Source organism: Syngnathus acus, chromosome 6 (assembly GCF_901709675.1).
Source record: "Syngnathus acus chromosome 6, fSynAcu1.2, whole genome shotgun sequence".
In the NCBI taxonomy this organism is placed as follows: domain Eukaryota; kingdom Metazoa; phylum Chordata; class Actinopteri; order Syngnathiformes; family Syngnathidae; genus Syngnathus; species Syngnathus acus.
Window position 1 is genome coordinate 7,369,026 of NC_051092.1, and position 21,909 is coordinate 7,390,934.

At 40.3% G+C, this 21,909-nt stretch overlaps 1 protein-coding gene across 2 annotated transcripts; it reads left to right on the forward strand.

Annotated features, from left to right (window-relative positions):
• The first annotated feature begins 357 nt into the window (after positions 1-357).
• On the forward strand, positions 358-21,154 carry eea1 (early endosome antigen 1). Of its 2 annotated transcripts, XM_037254548.1 has the most exons (29): positions 358-512; positions 2,455-2,532; positions 2,621-2,733; positions 5,581-5,635; positions 5,719-5,784; positions 5,923-5,953; positions 6,035-6,118; positions 6,234-6,355; positions 7,924-8,079; positions 8,662-8,778; positions 9,570-9,908; positions 10,128-10,277; positions 10,528-10,647; positions 11,652-11,855; positions 12,753-12,953; positions 13,047-13,160; positions 13,272-13,427; positions 13,530-13,669; positions 13,997-14,327; positions 14,734-14,835; positions 14,964-15,149; positions 15,240-15,422; positions 15,940-16,125; positions 16,696-16,827; positions 17,151-17,336; positions 18,107-18,345; positions 18,419-18,539; positions 18,609-18,707; positions 19,449-21,154. In XM_037254548.1, exons 1-29 carry the CDS (start codon positions 489-491, stop codon positions 19,569-19,571), a joined length of 4,158 nt encoding a protein of 1,385 aa, XP_037110443.1. In that variant the 5' UTR covers positions 358-488; the 3' UTR covers positions 19,572-21,154. The 2 variants fall into 2 exon arrangements, with proteins under 2 accessions (XP_037110443.1, XP_037110444.1); XM_037254549.1 differs by lacking the exons at positions 358-512; positions 2,455-2,532 and having other exon boundaries at positions 2,647-2,733; positions 5,719-5,780.
• Positions 21,155-21,909: the final 755 nt, after the last annotated feature.

Below are 21,909 nucleotides of genomic sequence, written 5' to 3' on the forward strand. Positions count from 1 at the left end.
AAATTTCTCATTTGACATTCACATACAAATGTGTACTGAACGGATTATTTTGAAATTTATTTGGAAACTGTTCAATTTGAACGAAATCAACCTTGAATTACATTGCAATTAACATTAATGTACCTAAAAAGCATTTATTTTATGTATTTTTTCGGGAAAATGCCTCTGCAATTATTTTACAGCATCAATGCAAACGTCGTCCTACTTTGTCACCCTAATTCATGTTAGTAGTGAAATGTGCTGCTGTGTACTCTCATGTAGTTTGTTCTATTTAAAAAAATAATCGCCACCAACTAACAATCCACTAGTTCGGTGCGTTTGTATTTCTCGACAGGACTTGTGTAGTCCACTGTACAGTCCCTCCAAGGACCCGCCCCTTCTCTGTTTCTCTCTGCCTGGTCTTGGTCAGGTGTCTGTGGTACAGCGACGCAAACGTTCCGTCTGGGAAACCGATTCAGGTTCGTGTTGGGACAAACACTGAGAAGGCCATGCTCAGACGGATATTACAAATGGTAAGCTTCCACGACAACATTCCGCGCTATATGAGGTTTAGTGGAGCCAAATATGATCTTTTTTTTTTTTTTAAACGTAGGCCCATCCCTGGTTTATACAGGGGGCGCCCCTTTTAACTCACAATCTGTCGCGGATGGGCGGTGTCATGTGTTCGAGACGACGATTTACTGACAATGGCGGAAAATAGCACATCCCGCCAAGTCGCGGTCAACATATCAAGCGCTCCTTATGATGGGCGGCCAAAGTTAGCATTTGATGCTAACCCGTTTAAATCGAGGGAGGCTACTTTATTCAGTGGCGTTATCGACAGAGAACGTCAATTTTACAATAAAAAAACACCGCTGCATAGTTTGGCAGCCTGGAAACGCATGTGAGGGTGTTATATATAAAGATAACATCAGTGGCCAGCAAATACCACGCACTTTATCTGTTTCCGTTAGCTATACAATGTTGGGTTGATTCATCAACCATTTCTTAAACGCTAATGGCCCTATTCTAACTGATCTTTTTTTTTTTTGCAGTTTAACCACCTATTTAGTCGTGAATTACCATGCGATGATTTAATACATCTCATTCATCGCAACAGACGACAGTGACGTGACCTTGTTTGTATGGGAGCCGTGTTTTCCTCATAACTCACTGTCGCGTTCATTTGCGAAACATATGTATATGACACATTTCCACGAAACAGTGAAATGTGGCGAAATCTCTGCCCATTCAAGACAGCACCACTTTTACATTTGGCTTCATAAGAGATTAATGTCATCCTCACTGAATGGCATAAGGTTATTGGCTAAATAGAGCCTATTCTTGGAAAGACATTTCTCGATAATAATACAAAAGTAACGTTCAAGTAACTGCTATATAGGTAAATATAATGCTTATGTTTGGATGATCATTATTCTTTTTTTTTCTTTGCGATGAAGCCAGACTGCAGTTCTGGTTAATGTTTGAAATGAGTGAAGGGGTGTGTAATGATGCAGATTTACAGGCCCTCCTCCACGCCTCCAAGTTCCTACCATATTATGGGCCCACAGTCCTGAGTCCTGAGATAAAGAGTTATCTCATGTATCAACTAAAAAAAGTGAATGGGCCACATGATGGAGGTGAGACCTTTCTCCAGTAGGGCTGCAATGAGGTGACCCTCCCTGCTTTACAGTACTTCAGAGTGAAGTATTGTACTGATTGGATCCTGGCCAATGTTCCAGCACGTAGCCATTAAGAGCATTTGAATAACTGCACCACTTCGAGCTATCAGTGAACACGTCCTGTCCTGATTCGTGATGTGGGAAAATTTCTGTGCTGTAACCTGATGAGGCTGACGAGGCCATACAAATTAACAGTTTCATCTTGTTGTCCGGACCTTGGACTTTCACCCACACACTCCCCACTTACGTTCCAATTGATTTGTTCCACAGTATATGTTAAAGCCTTCAAATAACTGTTGCAATATCCCAAATTCTTTAATCATTCCATTTGTCCTCATGTGGCAATCAGAACCAAACAGTTATAAGGACAGTATCTCACTTACCCAACATTAGCTGACAATAATAAGTCTAAAATGCACAAGAGATGAATGAAGAGCCAAATTTCTCATCCGTGCAACATACAGGACCCGTTGCTGCACCTATTTAATTACCTGCAGGCCAAGCACAGAAGGATAACAATGCAATAGTAGGTTGTAGCTTACAGGTAGGTTACAAATTGTGTTGAACTGCAATGTGCTGTATTAAATATGTGTCCAATATTACAAACCTCTCAAGCTGGTTTATTTTTCTGCCAAGAAGTTTTTATATAGTTTTTGTACGTATTTGTCGTTAGCACATGCAAGTATACTTAGTAGCTAATTCTATGGCAAGTCATAAAGGTAAATTTTTAAAGTGAAAGCTTACTCGTATGTTCAAGTTTAGCTGATCCCTTTCTGTTTCTCTTGTTTTCCAGACTCCTGGAAAAGGAGGCGCCCAGAATGCAGAGTCGGAGCAGCCCAGCACAGACGTTAACCACGAGCAAACCTCTGAGGTAGTTAAATAAATTGTTAGATTTTTTTTCTTCCTAATTAGCAGGCATGGCATAATTAACTTATTATTACATTGACATTTGTGTTTAGGGCTTCATCTGTCCTCAATGCATGAAGTCCCACAGCTCAGCAGAGGACTTGTTCAAGCATTATGAGCTGTTCCACGACACTGGAGACCTTCCTGCTCATGTGGCCCCCACTAGGTGGGATTGATTTTTATCCATTACTTCTATACCCCTTATTATATTGGGTGCTTGACTGAGGCCTGGTACACACATAATTTATCAAATCGTAAAAAACAAAATTCAAAAAAATTAAATCTGTGACAGACAACCAAAATAAAGGTAGAACATCTGTCATTTTGTAATTTTGGTGATATTGTGTGGTCTGCTGCGATAATCTCAACAGAGAGCACCAGAACCATTAAGATTCTCTATCACCATTAATCCTGAAACTAAGTCCACTGAGGCGGACATTTTTCATGATTAGGGATGGGAATTGAGAACCAGTTCTTGTTGAGACCTGGTTTCCACTTTACCAATTCCTTGGAATCGTTTGCTATTTTGCTAAAAATTCCCTTAGCGATTCTAGTCCGCACGAATTACGTCACTACGCACGCTATGCAACATGCATAGCAACGTAGACAATGATGGCACCTGTGAGGTTGAAGCGTTCCAAAGTTTGGTCATATTTCGCTAAGAAGGACAAAAATGGAGCGACGTGCAATTCTTGCAATGTTGAAATTTCATCAAAGTACCTCTAATATGCAAAAGCATTTGTACACGCAGCATGTCCTTAGTGTAGCGGTACGTGTTTGATCCGCTGCGGAGGATCAGTCAACAACGAGCAGCAACATTAGCCCGAGCCCGACGTGCAGTTTTACTGCAGGTAACTGACAAACAGCTTTTTGTGCTCGCTCTATTTCTATAATTGTAAAATCTGTCACGCAAATTGCGTCTCATGTTTTATTTTAGATGACGACAAGAGACACTGACGCCAGCAGTACTATACCTCTAGCTTATCCGTTCACGGAGGCAGGGAGGATCAAAATGTCTAACGAAAGGACTGATGAATGTCATTGTGCAGCGACAAAGTTTGTAGTGAAAGGCTTGCACCCATTTGCCACTGTAGAAGCCCCTGATTTTCGGTAGGTGATGATTTCTATTGTAGGAGAATGTTTGCATTCTTTACTCTTAGGCTTGTAATGTCATATTTACACAAAGTTGGAATATATAAAACAAAATCATCATAATCATTTGTGCTTCTTTTTTCCCCCAAATGTGAATCGATAAGAGAATTGAATCGTTAAACAGAATCGAAAATGGAATCGGAAAAAGCTTATCAATTCCCATCCCTACTCAGGATCACACAAGATCTCACAAAAACTGTGGGACTTCTGGATATGCACGAGTATTGGGAACGTAAGATGGGGATGTCAATGAGAAAAGACTTCCTTTGGGAAACACTTAATGGTGTCTGGGGAACCCACTTTTATTTATAAAAAATAAAAAGAAATGTTATTTTACTTTTTTTACTCCCGCTTCCTTGTGTGTCAGTTAGGGCACGTCTGTGATTGGCTACATTCTGTACATGTCACTGTTCATAGTCAAATACCCGGGGTAGACGTTTCCCCAAACACGTGTAAATTTTTAGTCGTAAATATTAAACACTTTTATCAATTAAGATTGTTAGCCCCAACTTATTATTATTATTATTGAGACAAATCCACTGTAAACACATCCCAGACAGAAGGACAATCTTATAAAATAGTCAAGGCATTTGACGTCCTTGGTCAGGAAGGGGATTAATCGGGACAGCCCGATTGTCTTTGTGTTTACCCAGAAGCCTATTTTATTTGATCGACACTTAGAGAAGTGAAAACATTACTGTGGTACCTTCACGTAAGTGTGGCCCAAGTCACATAAAAGCCGTCACTCTGTCAATTCTTTTTTTGTGTGCGATATAAATTTTTAGCCACAAGCCAGTTTCAGATCGACCGCTTCCTCAATAAAGTGGGGAAAAATATTGAATTAAAGTGGCGCTTTGAGATACAAGTTTAATTCGCTCACACTTAGTTTGGTTCGCTCACACTTGTATATCAAATCCCATTTCCTCATTGAAATTAATAGAACGTCCTTCCAGAACAACGAAAAAAAAAGTGCAATGTTTTTTGTATAGCACTCTATAATACTTTATTTGATAAACAAGGTCGAGTAATAACATAATTAATCAAATGGTGAAGAATTAATCAGTTTGTGCATCGAGTTAATGCTGCAACCCAACTCATTCTGCAGCTCCTTCTGGTGTACCGCCTTGGCCACTAGGAGGGAGTATAATACTGTACTGTCATGCTGTACAAGAAGAAGAAGAAGCACTATTCTTCTTTGATTGTATTTACAAAGAACAGTGCTTCCTCATCCTTTACACTGCTATTGCTGTAAGTGACTCATGCTGTAATATGGGTCATTTTTCGTACTAGTTAAAGGATTCATGTCTGTGAGTATTGCTGTATTATTTGTGTATATGTGTCACTCCACTATTTGTGTTCAAGTATGTAAAGTCAAGAAACCTTTTTTAAGGTAAAGCCACGTGGTTGGTTGAAATGCGATATGTGGAACTTGCTTTGTTATTCATGTTTACTTTGATTCTAAACTTCAACGGCAAGTAGCATTAATCGGCATGAAGCCTCATTTGTTTTCGAAGAATCTTTTAATGTCTCCCAAGTTACCTCAGCTGACAATTCATAGCCTTGTTGCTCTTTAATCTGCTGATTTGTTGAGATTGGATCAATAGAACTTCTGCAATCAATATTTGGATCCTCATTTGTGTTAATACACGATGGAGCAAGAATCACTTTCACACGGTGGACTGAATTCTTAACAATAAATTTATTGATTACCATGATCATCCCTATCAATTATCCTGGGGCTAAATTTGAAGGTACAACCATGACTAATCACAAGTTAATTGCAGTGAAGTTGGACATTTATTGAGCTATAACTATGCTTAGCAGGAATTCTAAACAAAAATGATTCCTGTCTTTAATTTAGAGAAGACCTATCAATCTTGCGACAGGAGGTTCAGGACCTTCATACATCACTTAAGGTATGTGCTTTCCTGGACTTCACTTTAAACTGCACAGTCATTTTTGTTCATTTAAATATTTATTTGATTTGCTTTCTATTCAGGAAGAAAGATGGTTTTCCGGGGAGCTGAAAAAAGAATTAGACAAAGTCCAAGGACACCTGAAGCAAGTAATTCCTTCAAGATGTTTCAACTTGTGTTAAAGAGGCTTCACTCGTTAGAAATGTTGTGAAATAGTTTGTTATCAACATTGTGGGGATGCTTTGTCTTGTGGTATGGTGTCACAATGTTTTCCCTCAATCCCACAGAATGACGGACAGATGAGCTCAGAGGATTCAGGTGGGGGTTGCAAAACACCCACATGTATGCATATGCAAGATGGTAACAATGTCACTAATGTGTGTTTCTGCCCCCCCTCAGTACTAGAAAAGAAGTTAAACGAATCAGAGACGGAAAAATTTAACATGAGGCAGAAAGCCGCCCAGCTGGCCACGGAGATAGTAGGTTAGTGTGTGCAAGGGAATAACATCCCATTGATGCCCAGTCCATCCACTTGGCTGAGCTTTTATTATATCTTTGCTATATTGATGAACTAAGTTGGTCTCGTGTCAACCTCTAGATATAAAGTCCCGTTATGACGAAGAGAAGAGTTTAAGGGAAGCTGCTGACCAGAAGCTTTCCAGTGTGACTGAGCTGCTTCAGCAAGAGAAGAAAGAGAATGAGAAACTCCAGACTGAACTGGTACAACAAACAATACATCGTTAATATTTGGCAACTCTGGGCATGTGAAAATGATCAATTTGACTTGACATTAAGTTTGTGCCTATTCTCAATGGTATTAGAATACATGAGCACTGCCCTCATTGAAAAGATCAAGAAAAATGTTGAACGTCGTCTGTGAAATTTGTTTACATACAAAACATTCCCAAGATACAGTACGTTTTAAAGCAGAGCTTGTTCCTTAATAGGATCGTGTCACATCCTGTCACTAACCAATGTTAACCTACTCTCCATGTGAAATACGTAACTTCAAAATGTCGTATGCCGGGAATGACGTAAATCAAGGACCCTCTACAGTACGAACATTTAAACCCCCATTTATCGTGAGAGAGATGTTCCAGACCAACATACGATAGGTGAAACCCTCCTGCACTAAAAACACATTTAGTTGTTGAAACTCACTTAATGCCAACATATAAGGCAAAACACTGTAGATGAGCTAATGGAAATAATCATGGATATCACGGTAATTATAAACATTCAAATAGTTGCTAGTTGAACACACAACAGCAACTCACAAACGAGAGAGCATATAATAATACTCTGCAAATTTTGTCTTTGCCCTTAGGGACCACAGCCTTTTCTTTTTGCTGTTAATTGCGCACTTTTCCAGTTGACCTCAGTGCTGCTGGGCATTTTGCGGCACAATGTGGTATCACATTGACTGTGTGCAATTCTAAATATGGATTTACCTCTATTCAGTGAACGTCAATTTACTGTACTAATTGGGGAAGGGGTTTTGACCATTCGAGTTGATTTAAAATGAAATACTTTTTTCATGGCCAAACACCTGATACAGTACACAATTATTGTTGAGCACTTGTCCAAAAATGGCCAGCACGCATGCACCTATGGATGAAATAGACATGCAGTCTTGTCGGCAAATGCATTGTGCAGGTTGCACCGCAATTCAGTGAATGAGGGCGATCATCGAAGCCACTTCAAAATGTGCACACATAGTCCTGTATAATAAGCAAATAGTGCTAGTTAAATTAGAGTGCTGTGAATGTAGCAAAGTACTCATCCAGACTCAAATTGTCAGAGATGGCCTTCCACCTTTGCGACTAGGATGGCCTACACTGTATGCTTTTCCTGTCTGACAGAATTAGAGCTCTTGGTGCATTTTTTTCCCCAAGCACTGGATCTTATGAATAATGGTATTGCATCATTTTTACCCTCGAAAATTCCTGTTACGATACTGGTACCAATACCTGGTGCAACGCTAGTAAGATACAAGTCGGCCCTTTTGAGCCGTTTGCCTTTGGCTATGCTAAGCCTAATGTCCATGCTTTTTATTGCTTGTCTTTGATGGGACGGCTGGCATAGCCGACATGGTCGCCACGTACTGTATGTGCAAGTATTGCCTTTGATAGGAACATAGTCACTGCCAACATGGCTTGTCTTTACTGTAAAAGAACCCATAATGATCGCCTAAAAATTGACAATATAGCGGGAGGACAAACAAATTGTGTTATAGTGGGGGAAAACTGTATTCTTGTGGCACTAACTGCTTCTACTCTGTCCCCAAGCTTCAGCGTCCGGGAGTGGAGGACGTTGAGGTACTGCAGAAGGAACTTGTGCAGGTGCAGACATTAATGGACCGCATGACTCGCGAGAGAGAGCAGGAGTCGGAGCGCCTCAGAGACCACTATGAGCAGCTGCAGGCTAAATTCACTTCCTCAGAGGTGAGATTGGAACACTTGATTGGCTCCCATCTCCAATCATTAGCTAATGTGCTGTAACGCAAGTTGCCACCCTTTTTCTCTGTATATTTGGATTTCTGTCGCATACACAACAGCCCTCCATTTGACACTCACTGAATGTTTCTAGCAGGAGCCGAAATATTTCTACAATGATACTTTACAACTTCAATTTGTTCCGTGAACAAACTCAAATCATCATTCGTCATTGAAATAAATGACAATTTGGCTCATGTTTATCATGCTTTAATTCAATGGGCATTGTACTGCTTCTTGTAGTGTGCACACCTTGGTCATTAGGTGGCACTGTTATACATATTTAATGGAGGAACTTAAAGATGACTAAGTATAAGAAATATTGGATGTTTTTGCAGAGCCTTCTACACTATTGCATTCAAATACCTGTCGTTTAAAGTTTTTGTTCATGAAATACTTTTCTTTCCTCGTGTATGTATTTCCATCAAACGTCTGGTTGATTTTCCATGTTTTTGTTTCATGTTCTCCAGCTTCATTAACTCCTGGTCCTTTTAAAAGTCTTTTAATGCCTGAGTCCAACTTTTCTTTCAGATGACTATATCACAACTGAAAGCAGAGCTGGAGAAGGGGCCACAGGAAGCAGCTGTCTATACACAGCAGATCCACCAGCTTCAAAGTGACCTGAATAATGCTCAACAACAAAACCAGGTAATATGAGGGAATTGGGAACCATTGAGTGGGCTTCTCTTTTGTCTATTTCTACACCACTCTTCTAGAAAGACTTTAACACATCACACAGGTTAATGCTTCAGTAAGGCCAACAAAACAGGAAATGTTTAAACCACCAACCTATGGATGCACAAGGATACCAATTTGATACGTGCTTCTGAAATTTGATCATATTACCTTGAATTACAAATGAAACTATGTGAAGACACTGAATGTGTCAATGACTTTTCGTAATAATTAGCAACCACAATTTAACAAGGTTAGAAACAGATGAATACCAATATGCTACATGTTGTTTTAATAAATTTCCAATAATCACATCTACACCATTCCTAGGAGCTCACAATGTCATCGGTTAGCTATGTTCAATAAGTGCAATTCCCATTAGGCTGTCAATGGTTCTCGGCTGCTTTGGTTATTTTGATATCTCGAAAGGCCAGGGGCCTTGTCCCACTCCCCAGTTAGCAGCATGCTCTAATGTCAGCAATTATTTGTGTTCTTTATCAGTCTTTAGTCATATTTACTGCCAGGACTAACACGAGGGCAAGCGCTACACACGTACCACAGTATTCCAAGCCCGCTGTCATAAAACCTTCCTTTAGTCACTAAAGTTTAGTGGGTCCACTGTACTCACATTTTTCAATATAGTATATGCAGATTTGCTCCGGGACTTCAATTTAATTTTACTTTATTTTTTTTTACTGACAACCACCATTCCTTCTTTCTATGGTCTTACGTATGTCTTCCCTATGTCTGCCTCCTTCCTCCAGAATCTTTCTGAAAAACTGGGACGCAAGGAAAAAGAGTATCAGCAGCTAGAGGAGCAAATAAAAACAGAGAAAGCTGCCAAAAAAGCAGGCCAACATAGCCTTAGAGAGAAAGAGCGGGAAATCCTGGAGCTGCAGGCCCGAGCCACAGGAGCAGAGACGTCCTTGCAGAAAGCCAATGCAGAGCTTGGAGAGAAAACTGAGGAAGTGGCCAGGTTGAAGGGTGAGATTACAGACCTGGAGGTGAAGCATGCCGAACTAAAGGTTGAGAGGAAACAGTTGGAACAGCAAAGGGAAGAAAAGGACAGCCAAGGTGCTCAGCAGCAAACAGAAATTGGTCAGGTGAGTCCAATCGATCAATGCCAATTTTGTAGCATCCTGGTACATTTGAGATGAATTTCCAAGATGATGATCAGTAGGCGTTCATCAACAGTAGCCAATTGCTAGAAGTAGTCCTTATGAATAGACATGTAATTAATCCTGTGAGGAAAATTAAGATTCTTGTCAGATATAATCTTCACTGTGGTTTGTCTAGCTTCATCTTCACTGTGGTCTGTCTAGCTTCATGCAAAACTACTGGAGGCAGAGAGGCAAGTGGGTGAGCTGCAAGGTCGTCTGAAAGAACAGAGGCAGCTGTCTGGAGAGAAACTGAAAGACAAAGAGCAGCAAGCAGCCGATTTGCAACTTAAACTCTCACGTGCTGAAGAACAGGTACATCCAAGATAGAACATATAGGGACGCTAACTCTGAATTAATGTCAGCCGAGAACAATGAACAAAAATGAACCTGATTGTGTCAGGTTGTTGTGCTGTACATATTTTAGCTACCACATATTCATTAAAAAAACACAAATCCAGTGGCGTGATATAAATGAAAGGTTGGATTTTCAAAAAATAAGCATAATAGATGATGGAAAATACAGTTTAAAGAAAAAAGAGACTATTTGAGTGTTATCTTGTAGATGAAAGAAAGTGCCAGTAAGAACACAGACCTGCAGCACCAGCTGGAGAAAGCCAAGCAGCAACACCAGGAGCTGCAAGCACTGCAGCAGAACACCAATGGCAAACTCCGTGAGTCACAGGTACTGCGCACAAGAATCAAGAATGTACTTAAACCCTCAACATGCATGCAAAGCAACTACAAATTCCATTTATTTTCTAACCTTGAAAAAAAGTATACAGGTACAGGTAGTCCCTGATTTCCAATAATTTTATTCCTTCATCAGTGCTGTAATTTAAATTTGTACGCAAAGTTGGTATGTGCCACAGTCTATTGCTGACCTACGCGAATGCAGTAGTCATGTCATTATTGAAGTAAATATTTTTTGACAAACACTTAAAGAATGTGAATATATTTATGGTTTATAAACAACAAAGTAATTGCAGGCTGTTTGGGAAAAAAATAACATAATTACTGTAAATATTGGTATAAAAAAAACCACCATCAATATAAAACAATCAAATGAAAAGGTAAGTGCACCCGTAACTAAGCATTCCTTATTAGTGCAAATTCTTGAACTGTTTATAACATCAAAATAACATAAGTACTGTAAATATTGGTATAAAAAAAAAAAACACTTATTCCCATCAATATAAAACAATCAAATGAAAAGGTAAGTGCACCCGTAACTAAGCATTCCTTATTAGTGCAAATTCTTGAACTGTTTATAACACCAAATAATATGAACGGCAGACCCCCTAAAAACTGTTTATTATCAGGGAGCAGGATAGAGCCTTGGCGCAAATAGGAAAATTTGCGAGTAGTTAACACCTTCCCAAAAGAGATTTTTTTGTTTAATGGCCCTATTAAAGGTAGTTCCTTCCGTCACTTTAACATAGCTGCTTGGTTAAAAAAGGCTACTAGATTTCACTAAGTCAACATTTTCACACAAAACATGTCTTAAGTCGAAGCACAAATAAATGGAGATGGGTTTTCCAGTGATTAACAGAAGATATTTCTGCTGCAAAATCTGTGAATGCCAACCGGTGACTCTGGCTATTTTCCTAACTAAACATTTAAATGCTTTGAGGCCCTTTCCATTACCTTATGTGAAGTAACTTCTAGTTTGCTTCCAAATACCTTTAGAATGACCTGGAGCAGGTATTACGCCAGATTGGAGATAAGGACCAGAAGATCCAAAATTTGGAGGCCCTGCTGCAGAAAAGTAAGGACATTGTGACTCAACTGGAAACTGAGAGAGAAGACTTGTGTGCCAAGATTCAAGCCGGGGAGGGCGAGACTGCTTTGCTCAACCAACTTAAAGAGAAAAACCACGCACTACAGGAACAGGTTAGTGAGTTGTCACTCTCACACTGAAAATGTGCAGTTGTCAATAAACAGCATACAATTAAAATAGATGTAATTTAATTCACAGTTTTCCCTTTTTCTTTCCCTACTTTTATTTTCAGACAACTTGTGCAGATGATTCATTTAACTTGTTTACATGCAAGAAATACAGATGTCTCTCTTTCTCTGAGATCTTTACACCACTGAAACAAAATTATATAAACCAAATTACAATAGATATTTTTTTTAAAATCATTTACCTTTTCATTTGATAACTAAGAACATTTGATAGTAGAAAATTACTTTTGATGCTTAAGTACAGGTACTTTGACTTTCACCAGAGTAATATTCTACAAGGTGACTTAAACTTCCACCAGATTTATTTTACATTAAGATACCTTCATTTTAACTCAAGTATCATTTTCAGGTACTTTATATAAAACTGTTGAAAATAATAAGTGATTAAGAACAGACTTTCTTGTAATTGACGAGTACAGGGCTGGACCTTTACATAGTGAAGCCTGTAACAAAGACTTCATAAGGAAGTGTTATTCCTTACCTAGTTCCTACCATGTTAGTGTGACTGGCACAATATGTATTCTATTCTAGTCACTAACTTTGAAGTTCAGCATTTACAAAGAAGTGCTTCATGAATTCTTTTTTTTTTTTTTTTGCTGAGGCCCCTGTTTTACAATAGAAAAACCTCACACCACCTCACAACCTCATCACCAGCATTGCATTGCTCGGCATAGGCATAGGGTTGGTTACCCATGCCCGAATGAAAGCAAGTGCTATAGAAAATGGAGTTGTACAAGATCCTTTACTTATGTTGTAATCATAACTAAAAAATTATAAATCTATATGTAGATTTTAACACTTTCTTGTTGTCTTGATACAAAGGTAACCCAGCTGACAGACAAGATGAAGAATCAATCGGAGAGCAACAAGCAAGCCCAGGACAATCTGCATAAACAAGTTCAGGATCAGAAAACTCTACTGCGTTCATCCCAGGACCGGGCCCACACTCTGGAGACTTCTGTCACTGAGCTCGCCGCTCAGCTCACAGACAGCAAGGAGAAGGTGACTCAGCTGGACTCTCAGGTAGCCATTGGCAATCAATCCCTTTTAGTCTTAAGGGCAAGGTGATCTGTTCTGAATAAATTCCGACTTCGGATGTGGGCTGTTTTCCACCAGCTGAAGGCAAAAACGGAGATGTTGCTGTCTACCGAGGCAGCCAAGGCTGCACAGAAGGCCAACCTGGAGAACAACCTAGAGTCTGCTCAGCATGCACTACAGGACAAGCAGCAGGTGACTTGTTGGCTTTAGTGGTTTTCAGATCTGGTCTTATGTTAGGTTTGAAAATGAAATGCAAACTAAGGACTTGGTTGACATCTTGGTTATGAATGCTATCTTGTGAAGGAGCTTATTAAAGTTCAGAAGAAAGTAGAGGAGCAGGCACAGAGACTCAAGGAGAGGCAGGAACAGTGCAGTCAACTGGAAGCCTCTCTTAAGGAGTACAAGGACAAACGTCTGGCCTCGGAGCAACATGTAGAGAAGCTTGAGGGGCTCAATAAGGTCAGTGCCAACTGGATTACGGTACATGTGCAAAGGTGTCAGCATTGCCCTCAAATGGATTTGACAAATTGTTGAAACTGATGATTGAAACTTCTATCTTAGAAACTGGAAGCACAGGTGGCAGAGGTGCAGGCTGCAAGGGATCAGACGCGAAAAGAAGTGAAGAATCTGCAGAAGGAGGCATCTGAGGTCAAACAAAAAGTTAAGGATCTGCAGCTTTTGCTGGACAATGAAAAAGCAGCGTGAGTATGAAAATTGATGGATGGATATATGGTTCACAAACTGGGGATGTAACTAGAATTTGTTGTCAAGTCAGAATGTGCCATAATTTATCCCTAATGTATGGTCATCATTACATGTTTGCTGAAAGAGCTTTTTTGTTGACAACCGGTTCAGAAAGCGCGAGACTTTCACATAGGTTAGCCACCTGAATCCAGTACATGTAACATTTCATGGAGATATATTTCATAACGCAATTTTGCAACCAATGTAATGTATCCAATCAGCAATATTTCTAGATCATCCTTTCCGGTTCATTTTAACAATTGACAGTCAGTTGCTCCATTTAGGAACGTGACGCTTCAAGAGGAAATAAAGACAAAGGCTTCCTCGTTGAGTGACAACCAGAAGCAATTGGAGTGCTGCGAGCAGGGCAACGCTGCTCTTGAACTCAATGTGGCCAAGCTGACCCAAGAAGGGGAGGTTCAGCATGCAGAGTGGGACAAGAAAGCAAAGGGCTTTGCTGCAGACTTGCTCAAGGTCCAACAGGAGAAAGAGACTCTAAAGAAAGAGCTGTCTTCCACTCAGGAAAGTCTCGGCAAGACCCGCAAGGCCCTGAAAGAATGTGAGCGTCAACTGGACACAGAAAGGAAGAATCAAAAGGCAGCCATGGAGGAAAAGGTCAGTTCCAGTTAGTTTATTATACACAGTGTTTGCACAAACACATGACGCAGAGGAAAGGCATAATCCCGTTTGTGTAAAACGGGGCACTGATGTCAGCATTTGGCACGCTAGTCCCAGTTGTCCAGGGGTTCCATATATTTGCCTTGCCCCAGGCAACATTTATTTCATTCCATATGTATCAGATCTTAAAAGCATACTTGACTTTGAGCCTTACTGTTTCTGTGAACAAGCATTTGGTCAGTCGGTTCAATTATTACATGGTCACTGGTAGTTGTGAGAGGGCAGACGTAAGGACGGATAGCCACTTAAGAAGTTAGGGGGAGTTCCAATTAGTGACCAGATTAAAAGCTTTGACTATCTCGTTTTTTACTTCAAGAAACATGAGTGTATCTTCACTTCATAGGAAAAGTCCTATGAAAAGGCAAGAGGGGATCTTCAGAAGAGTAACGAGAGCATCAGCAAGGCAATGACGGAATCTAACCAACAACTGGAGCAGATGAGAGAAGTAAGTGCTGAAAAAAGGCGTGTAACAGTGTAAAAAAAAAAGGATCAACAATGTTCAATGAATATTCTGTTGTGGTTGTTGTTGTAATAAACAGTGTATGAACATTATTTTCTCTCCTGAAATGTCAGGTAGAGAAGAAGCTGAAAGTGCAGTTGGTATCATTGGAACAACAGAACACAAAATCTCTGAGGGAGAAGGACCAAATGTTGGGGAAGCTGGAAGAGCAATTTAAGACCGCCACTGTAAACTATAAGGAGGAGATAAAGAAGCTGAAGGGAGAAATTGCAGAGTTACGGGAAGTCAGTGTTAAGAAAGTAAGTACGATTATTGTTTTATACGAGCCATCGATTTATCCCGATGGTGTTATCTGAGTGTTTATGAAGCATTTGGATTGTCTCATCCAGGTGGAGGAAGAACGCCAACTAAGGGAGCAGGCAACAGAAGTCAGCCAGCAGCTGGCTTCTGAGAGGAGCCAGACAGCAGAGCTACAAAAGGCTTTAGAACAAAGTCGCAAAAGCCTCATTAAGCTTCAGTCGGACCTCTATGGAAAAGAGTCTGAGCTTTCAGCACTACAGGAAGACCTCAAAGTAGGTTTTATATCATTTAAAGATAAGTGTGTGTGTGGGTGTAGGTGTGTGTGTGTGTGTGTGTGTGTGTGTGTGTGTGTGTGTGTGTGTGTGTGTGTGTGTGTGTGTGTGTGTGTGTGTGTGTGTGTGTGTGTGTGTGTGTGTGTGTGTGTGTGTGTGTGTGTGTGTGTGTGTGTGTGTGTGTGTGTGTGTGTGTGTGTGTGTGTGTGTGTGTGTGTGTGTGTGTGTGTGTGTGTGTGTGTGTGTGTGTGTGTGTGTGTGTGTGTGTGTGTGTGTGTGTGTGTGTGTGTGTGTGTGTGTGTGTGTGTGTGTGTGTGTGTGTGTGTGAGAGAGAGAGAGAGAGAAACGTAATGAAACAAGATGAGCAGTCTATAAAAGTATACATTCAACAGCGCTGTTTCCTTACATTGAATGAGAATTGTAAACTGCAACCACCAAAGTTAAATTTCACTCACTTAAGTCTCCACAAGATCACGCGCACACACAATCTAAATAAATAATATTTATTGACTTGTAGGTAGCTGAGGACAAACTACGGTTGAACCAGGAAGAGTTGGCAGCTAACCAGACCCATCAGACTGCGTTAGAAAATCAGATCCAAGAGCAAAAGAAAAGCTGGAATTCTCTGGAGCAAGAGCTCGGTAGTCGAGATCAGAGAATCCAGCAGCAGGAGAAAGCATTGAATGATCTCCAGAAGGCACAGGTGAGACATTGGACATAAGGAAGATCTCCATGCAAATACTTGGCTTTCTCTATTAATGTGGTCGCATGCAACAAACTATGCAAGGGCCCCTATGGCAGGGGTGTCAAACTCATTTTTGTCACGGGCCGCATGGTAGTCATAGTTTCCCTCGGAGGGCCATTATGACTGTCAACGTCTTCTATACACATACAGTGTAGGCTACACAACAAACTGATGAATAGCTAGTTTTGAAATCAGAGACTAGTAAAAACTTTTCAAATAGTTTAAAAAGATGAATGGTAAAAAAAAAAATGCTAGCAATATCTCTGCTTTTAAAAAGTGAAGACAATGTTTTTGTTTTCGCGGGCCACATAAAATGATGTGGTGGGCCGTATCTGGTCCTCAGACCTTAAGTTTGACACCTATGCCCTATGGTAAAGTCATAATATTGAATACAGCTCTTGTATTGGATATCATTTGTGATAATGGTGTAAATGATGTTTCCGCTGTGACCGTAGTTTAGAAACATGAACGACGAGGATTTGCGGCTGAAAAGCTGAGTATGACATCTGCCCAATGCTGGTGTTTTAGGGTCAACTTAAGGTGGACCTGGAGAAGGAGAGGAGCAAAATGGAGGAGCTGCTCAAAGATAAGAGTTACCTGGAAAAGAACAACACCAGGCTGACTTCGGAGATGAAAACGCTAACAGCAAAGAGTGACAAGGTCAGTTCCTTGCAAGGTTGTTCGTTCTCTGATAAAGGCTATTTTTATTCTTACCATCCTTATGACTCATTGTCTAGGAAACGTTATACTTGAAATACTTTGTTGAAAGAACAGTTTTTATGTTCCATTCAGCTCACCAAAGCTGTTGTGAAATGTGTCTAAGACTGGAATTACGCTACATGGTTCAAATGACAAAATTGGAATCGGCCACTTTGACCTACAATGTAAATCCATCAGCTGCTGGATCAGAGAGAGCGGCGTGTGACTCCCATCAACAACAATGAATATGTACAAATCCAAAGATCGTGTGTGTCGTACTTCAGGATCTGCGAGAGTTGCAAGAAGCCAAGCAGCTGTTGATCCAGCAGAAACTGGAGCTGCAGAGCCAGCTGGAGATTGCGCAGGGTGCCCTCCAACAGGAACAGAAAGAACACCAGACCACCAGGGACACCTGCAATCAAAGAGCGGATCAGCTTCTCGCCAAAACCAAAGATCTCCAAGATCAGCTGGTAGGCTCAGTCAAGGAATGAATCTATGAAGCACATATTTTGTACACTTGGCAAAAGTCTCATTTGTCGGGGGTCATTTGATTTAATTAGCCTCAATGGGTGAAAATCTTGGCAATAGCATTTGACCCTTTCCACACGATTTAAACACATTTAAACTCGCTGAAATTCACTTGAACTTTTTACAATACACCGTTAAAATGATTCCCTAGCACATTTTATCACCATCACTGTCAAAAAACCTCAACAGCTCTCTATAAAGAGGCAACGGTTGCTTAAAGCTGTTTGTCATTGCCAGTTGAGATTCATTGTATAACTGGCACATAAAAGAGAACTGGTTCAACCAAATCATGAAATTAAAATTTGCTAAATGAAAGCTTTGTCACTAATGGCAATGTGTCAGTATCAAGCTTAACAAAATAAAGGAACACCATGTTGTGCAAAGGTGTCACTGTAACATAATTATGCAATAAAAAGAAAATAATAATACGACAATAATACTAAATACAGTATAGCTGTTCCGCTTCACCTCATCACCTCACTTTCTGCTTGTTTGTCCTTGCACACGGTATGAAGTCGAGTCAAAAACATGAAACATATTGAATTTGAGGTCGGACAGTCTTCCGAGCAGCCGAGAGCAAGCTGAAGACTCCGCACGCGTGGAGCCATGACGAGAATCGGGCCTGACCTACGATTGTCAGGAGGATAGATTTGGGGCTAAAATCACGGCGATAATCCTGTCTTATGGCTATTTTTGTCATCTCCTCTTGCAGTCCTCCGAGAAGCGAGCCAATGATGAGCAGGTGAAGCGAGGAGAGGAAGTGGAGGCGAAAATGGGTGCCCAGATGACAGCGCTGAATGAAAACGTGGCCACCCTAAAGAGAGAGTGGCAGAGTAGCCAGCAACGAGTGTCTGAGCTAGACAAGCAGACAGACGAGCTGAGGGGGGAAATTGCTGTGCTGGAGGCCACTGTGCAACACAACCAGGATGAGAGACGTGCGCTTTTGGAAAGGTGTGGGACATTCACCCCCCGGCGGAAAATTGCTTAGCGCTGCAACCAATCCTGACTTGCCTTTGCAATGAAGGTGTGTCAAGGGAGAAGGAGAAATTGAGAAGCTCCAAGCCAAGATGCTGGAACTGAGGCGCAAAGTTGACGACACGACGGCAGCCATGCAGGAGCTGGGCCGAGAGAACCAGTCCCTCCAGGTTAGTGAGCGACAGACCCTACCTTTTCAGAGAAAAGCTGCTTCATATTTGCTGCGTTTGGTTCTTAAGATTAAGCAGTCCCAGAGTCTTACCAGGAAATGGGCAGAGGATCACGAGGTGCAGAACTGCATGACGTGTGGCAAAGGCTTCTCTGTCACTGTCAGGAAGGTAAGAAGGAAGTTCAGATAAGTCTGAAGGCCATTCACACGATAACAAGACTCCAACCGGCGGCATTATGACCGATCAGCAGAATAAGATCCAACGGCGTCTGTACTCTAAAAATGCTCCGATACTATGACACACAATCTCGCTCTTTTTTTCTCTTTGCCTTGTCCCAAGTGTCAAGTAAACTGTGGTGACATATACGTAGCAACAGTGAAATAAAACATACTGTTGACAAATTGACACAGATGAAAACAAAGCACATTTTTGGGTATAATTTTGTTAAGTAAATAGGTAAAGATTTTGTTCGTTTAATAAATAATTTCAGTTAATTTATTTTTATTTAAAAAAACATTTTTGTTTTTATCTTTCATTCATTGGCAAAAATGTTTTTTCAACCTTTGAGTTATTTCATTCATTACCTATAATAACCTTGACTCTGACTGAAGAAAGGTTTTAGGTTACGAGTGCAATTTATGCAAATTATGTAATCTTGATCACCACTCTGATAGATGTTAATTAAAACATGTTAATTTCTGTGGTTTTAATTGTAGTTTTAGGTGTACTCCATCATTCTGAGCAATAAGTATTTTCGATTCTCATGTAACTGAGTAATTGAAAATATTCGCCACAGCTGGCATCCTAATGCACATTGTACGCCTCCGCAAACTTCAACCACGAAAATAAACTTGCCGTTATATGAATATTTTCACACTCTATTTTGTGTGCATTGTCATTTTCTTGCAGCATCACTGCAGACACTGCGGAAATATTTTCTGCGCCGAGTGTTCGTCGAGGAACGCCTTGACGCCGTCCTCCAAAAAACCCGTGCGGGTGTGCGAGACGTGTTTTGAGGAGCTGCAAGGCTGAGTCAACTCTCAAGGCGAAAACTCAAGTTGTCTTTGTCGTGTAAGATGTGCACCAAAAAGGACAGAGCCAGTGTTGTGAAGGTAAGAGAGGGGCCTTTTAGTGGCAAACGTGCTGACGCAGGAGCGCCCAGACTTGTGTGTACAGTGCGTTTTTGTGCCTTTGCTCATTCTGTGACCGGCCGCTAGGTGGCGACAGAAGCAAATAAACGCCTCCCATGACTTCTAAGTTGTCTTTATCTGTAGTGTTTGGCTTCTGTAAAAGTGGCTTAAAAGGTCGATGGGAGATTGAAGTCATCACAGTGGAAGTCAATCAGTAAATGTAATGTTGAAAAGCACAGCTGCCGCGCAAATGTAAATGCAAGTAACTATTTTGTCTTAAAAACAAAATCACAAATATATTTTTCTTTATACATAATCCCTCCGTTTGTCTAGCATAGTACTTTGATAAGTTGGGTTGATGGTTTGGATCTGTTAATGTCACACATCAAATGTGAGAATCGAGAAGTAACACACCTGGAAAAAGTCGTCTCATGAATCGGTTCATTTCTGTGCAGCTTTTTACACCTCTGATGTCAGAACAGTTACTGCATGTTGCCTTTGTGTGGCAGCCCATTTGTGCGTGCGCGCGCACGTTTATCTGTTGACATTGTTGTATATGATGACCAAAGAATGTGAGCAGAGGAAAAACTCAGTTTCATATTTCAGTTAAATCATCTTGTCAAGTTCAGTTCTTAACACAGCACTGCACGCCGTGGCTGACATTCTTTTATCGTGCCACATTTCTATTGTGCGTGTTAATATCTTTAAAAGAGGTGGTGCTTGTTTTTTCAAACTGGCAATGCAGTCATGAAACGTGCCTGCATGTTCTTTTGTTTGCGAGTGTGGGTTAAGTGTCAGGATGCACATTGCACGACCTGCAGACATTAATGCTCAATTTATGTCTCGCGCTTGTAAGAATTGAAATCTTTATTTAATTTATGACTCCACTTGTGAATCATTCGTTAGTTCTTTTAAGCACTGAAGCAGGCTGCAAAAATGTATTACAAAAAATATATATTTTGGCATCACGCTCCAACTTAGAATGTTTCACAACCGTTTCCTTTTTTGTCTACCTCAGACGGGTAGGGGAAGGGGAGCTTTATGTCAACCTTCAAGACGTCATGTCATATAGACTGCAGTACCTAATTCTATTCATAGCTCCCTTTCTCATTGTAGTGCTACTACAAGAGTCAGCATTTCTGTCCCTGAAAGGAAACGTAAAATTGAGTTGGTGCAGTATTATTTTTCTTTTTTTAACCGAGCACCACCACAGACTTGTAGATTAGACACTCTGTCATTCTTTTCGTTCTTCCAGTCTGCTGTCAAACATGTTAAGCAGCAAAACGATGTCTCGTGGTATGAAGGGTTTGATTTGATGGTTGTGGGTGAAGGTGTATGCCTTCACGCACTGTTACCTTTGTTTAGGTGGGCCAACATGTATTAAATAGTGACAAGAAATATTTTGTAATGCACACTCACTTGAATCAGTTCATTTTCTAATTCATGGCAATGAAAAACGTAAATAAAACATTCATAATTCTGTCATGTTTCCACTCTGAATTCTTACATTGTGGTAGGAACGTCTCAAAGAAATGCCAACTGTGAGTTTGATAGCAGAAATGTCAGATGCTAAAAATGAATACAGTATGAGGCACATCTTGATTCAGGATTGTAAAACTTGGAAACGTTCCTTGCAGCATAATCTTAGCCTGCCCTAAAATATGCTTAATTCTTGCATGAATTTTTTGGGGGTTAAGCACTTCCTGTAAGTGTGCTTATGACAAAACCAAAATGCTCATTTCAACCAATCTTGAAAACATCCATATAACTGTCAACATAAACAACGTGTATAGTGTACATATTTTTTAACATAAGATATTCCTATATTTTTCCCACATGAGGTAATTCCATAGTACACAAATAAGTGGGAAGAGACATGTTTTATAACTCCCACCATTATCATGGTTTATACCTTGCACAACTCATTTGGGAGGAAAAATCTTTTCAAGAGCGCACACCCACTTACTTTGTACAAAAGACACATTGAGGTAAACTGAGAACCATTCTTACTCATCCACACCAAGAATCATGACAAACTTACCAGTAATACATCTGGTACTCATTGTTGTAAATCTGAATATTTTTCTGTTTTCACTGTCTTTGTAGTTGTATCATTGTTTTTATTATATGTTAGCACTTTGTTGAAACGAGCTGGTTGTATAAAGTTGTATTGTAAAATAAAGTAAATTATTAAATTAATTAAATTAACAAGTTAAATTAAAAAGTGAAGTAAATTAATA

Excerpts from the sequence above, each read along its gene's own strand:
- eea1 (XM_037254548.1), top strand. The coding sequence starts at position 489 with ATGCTCAGACGGATATTACAAATG. Across the intron at positions 2,734-5,580 it reads GCTCATGTGGCCCCCACTAG|AGAAGACCTATCAATCTTGC; the intron begins GTGGGATTGATT and ends TCTTTAATTTAG. Across the intron at positions 8,779-9,569 it reads ATGCTCAACAACAAAACCAG|AATCTTTCTGAAAAACTGGG; the intron begins GTAATATGAGGG and ends TCCTTCCTCCAG.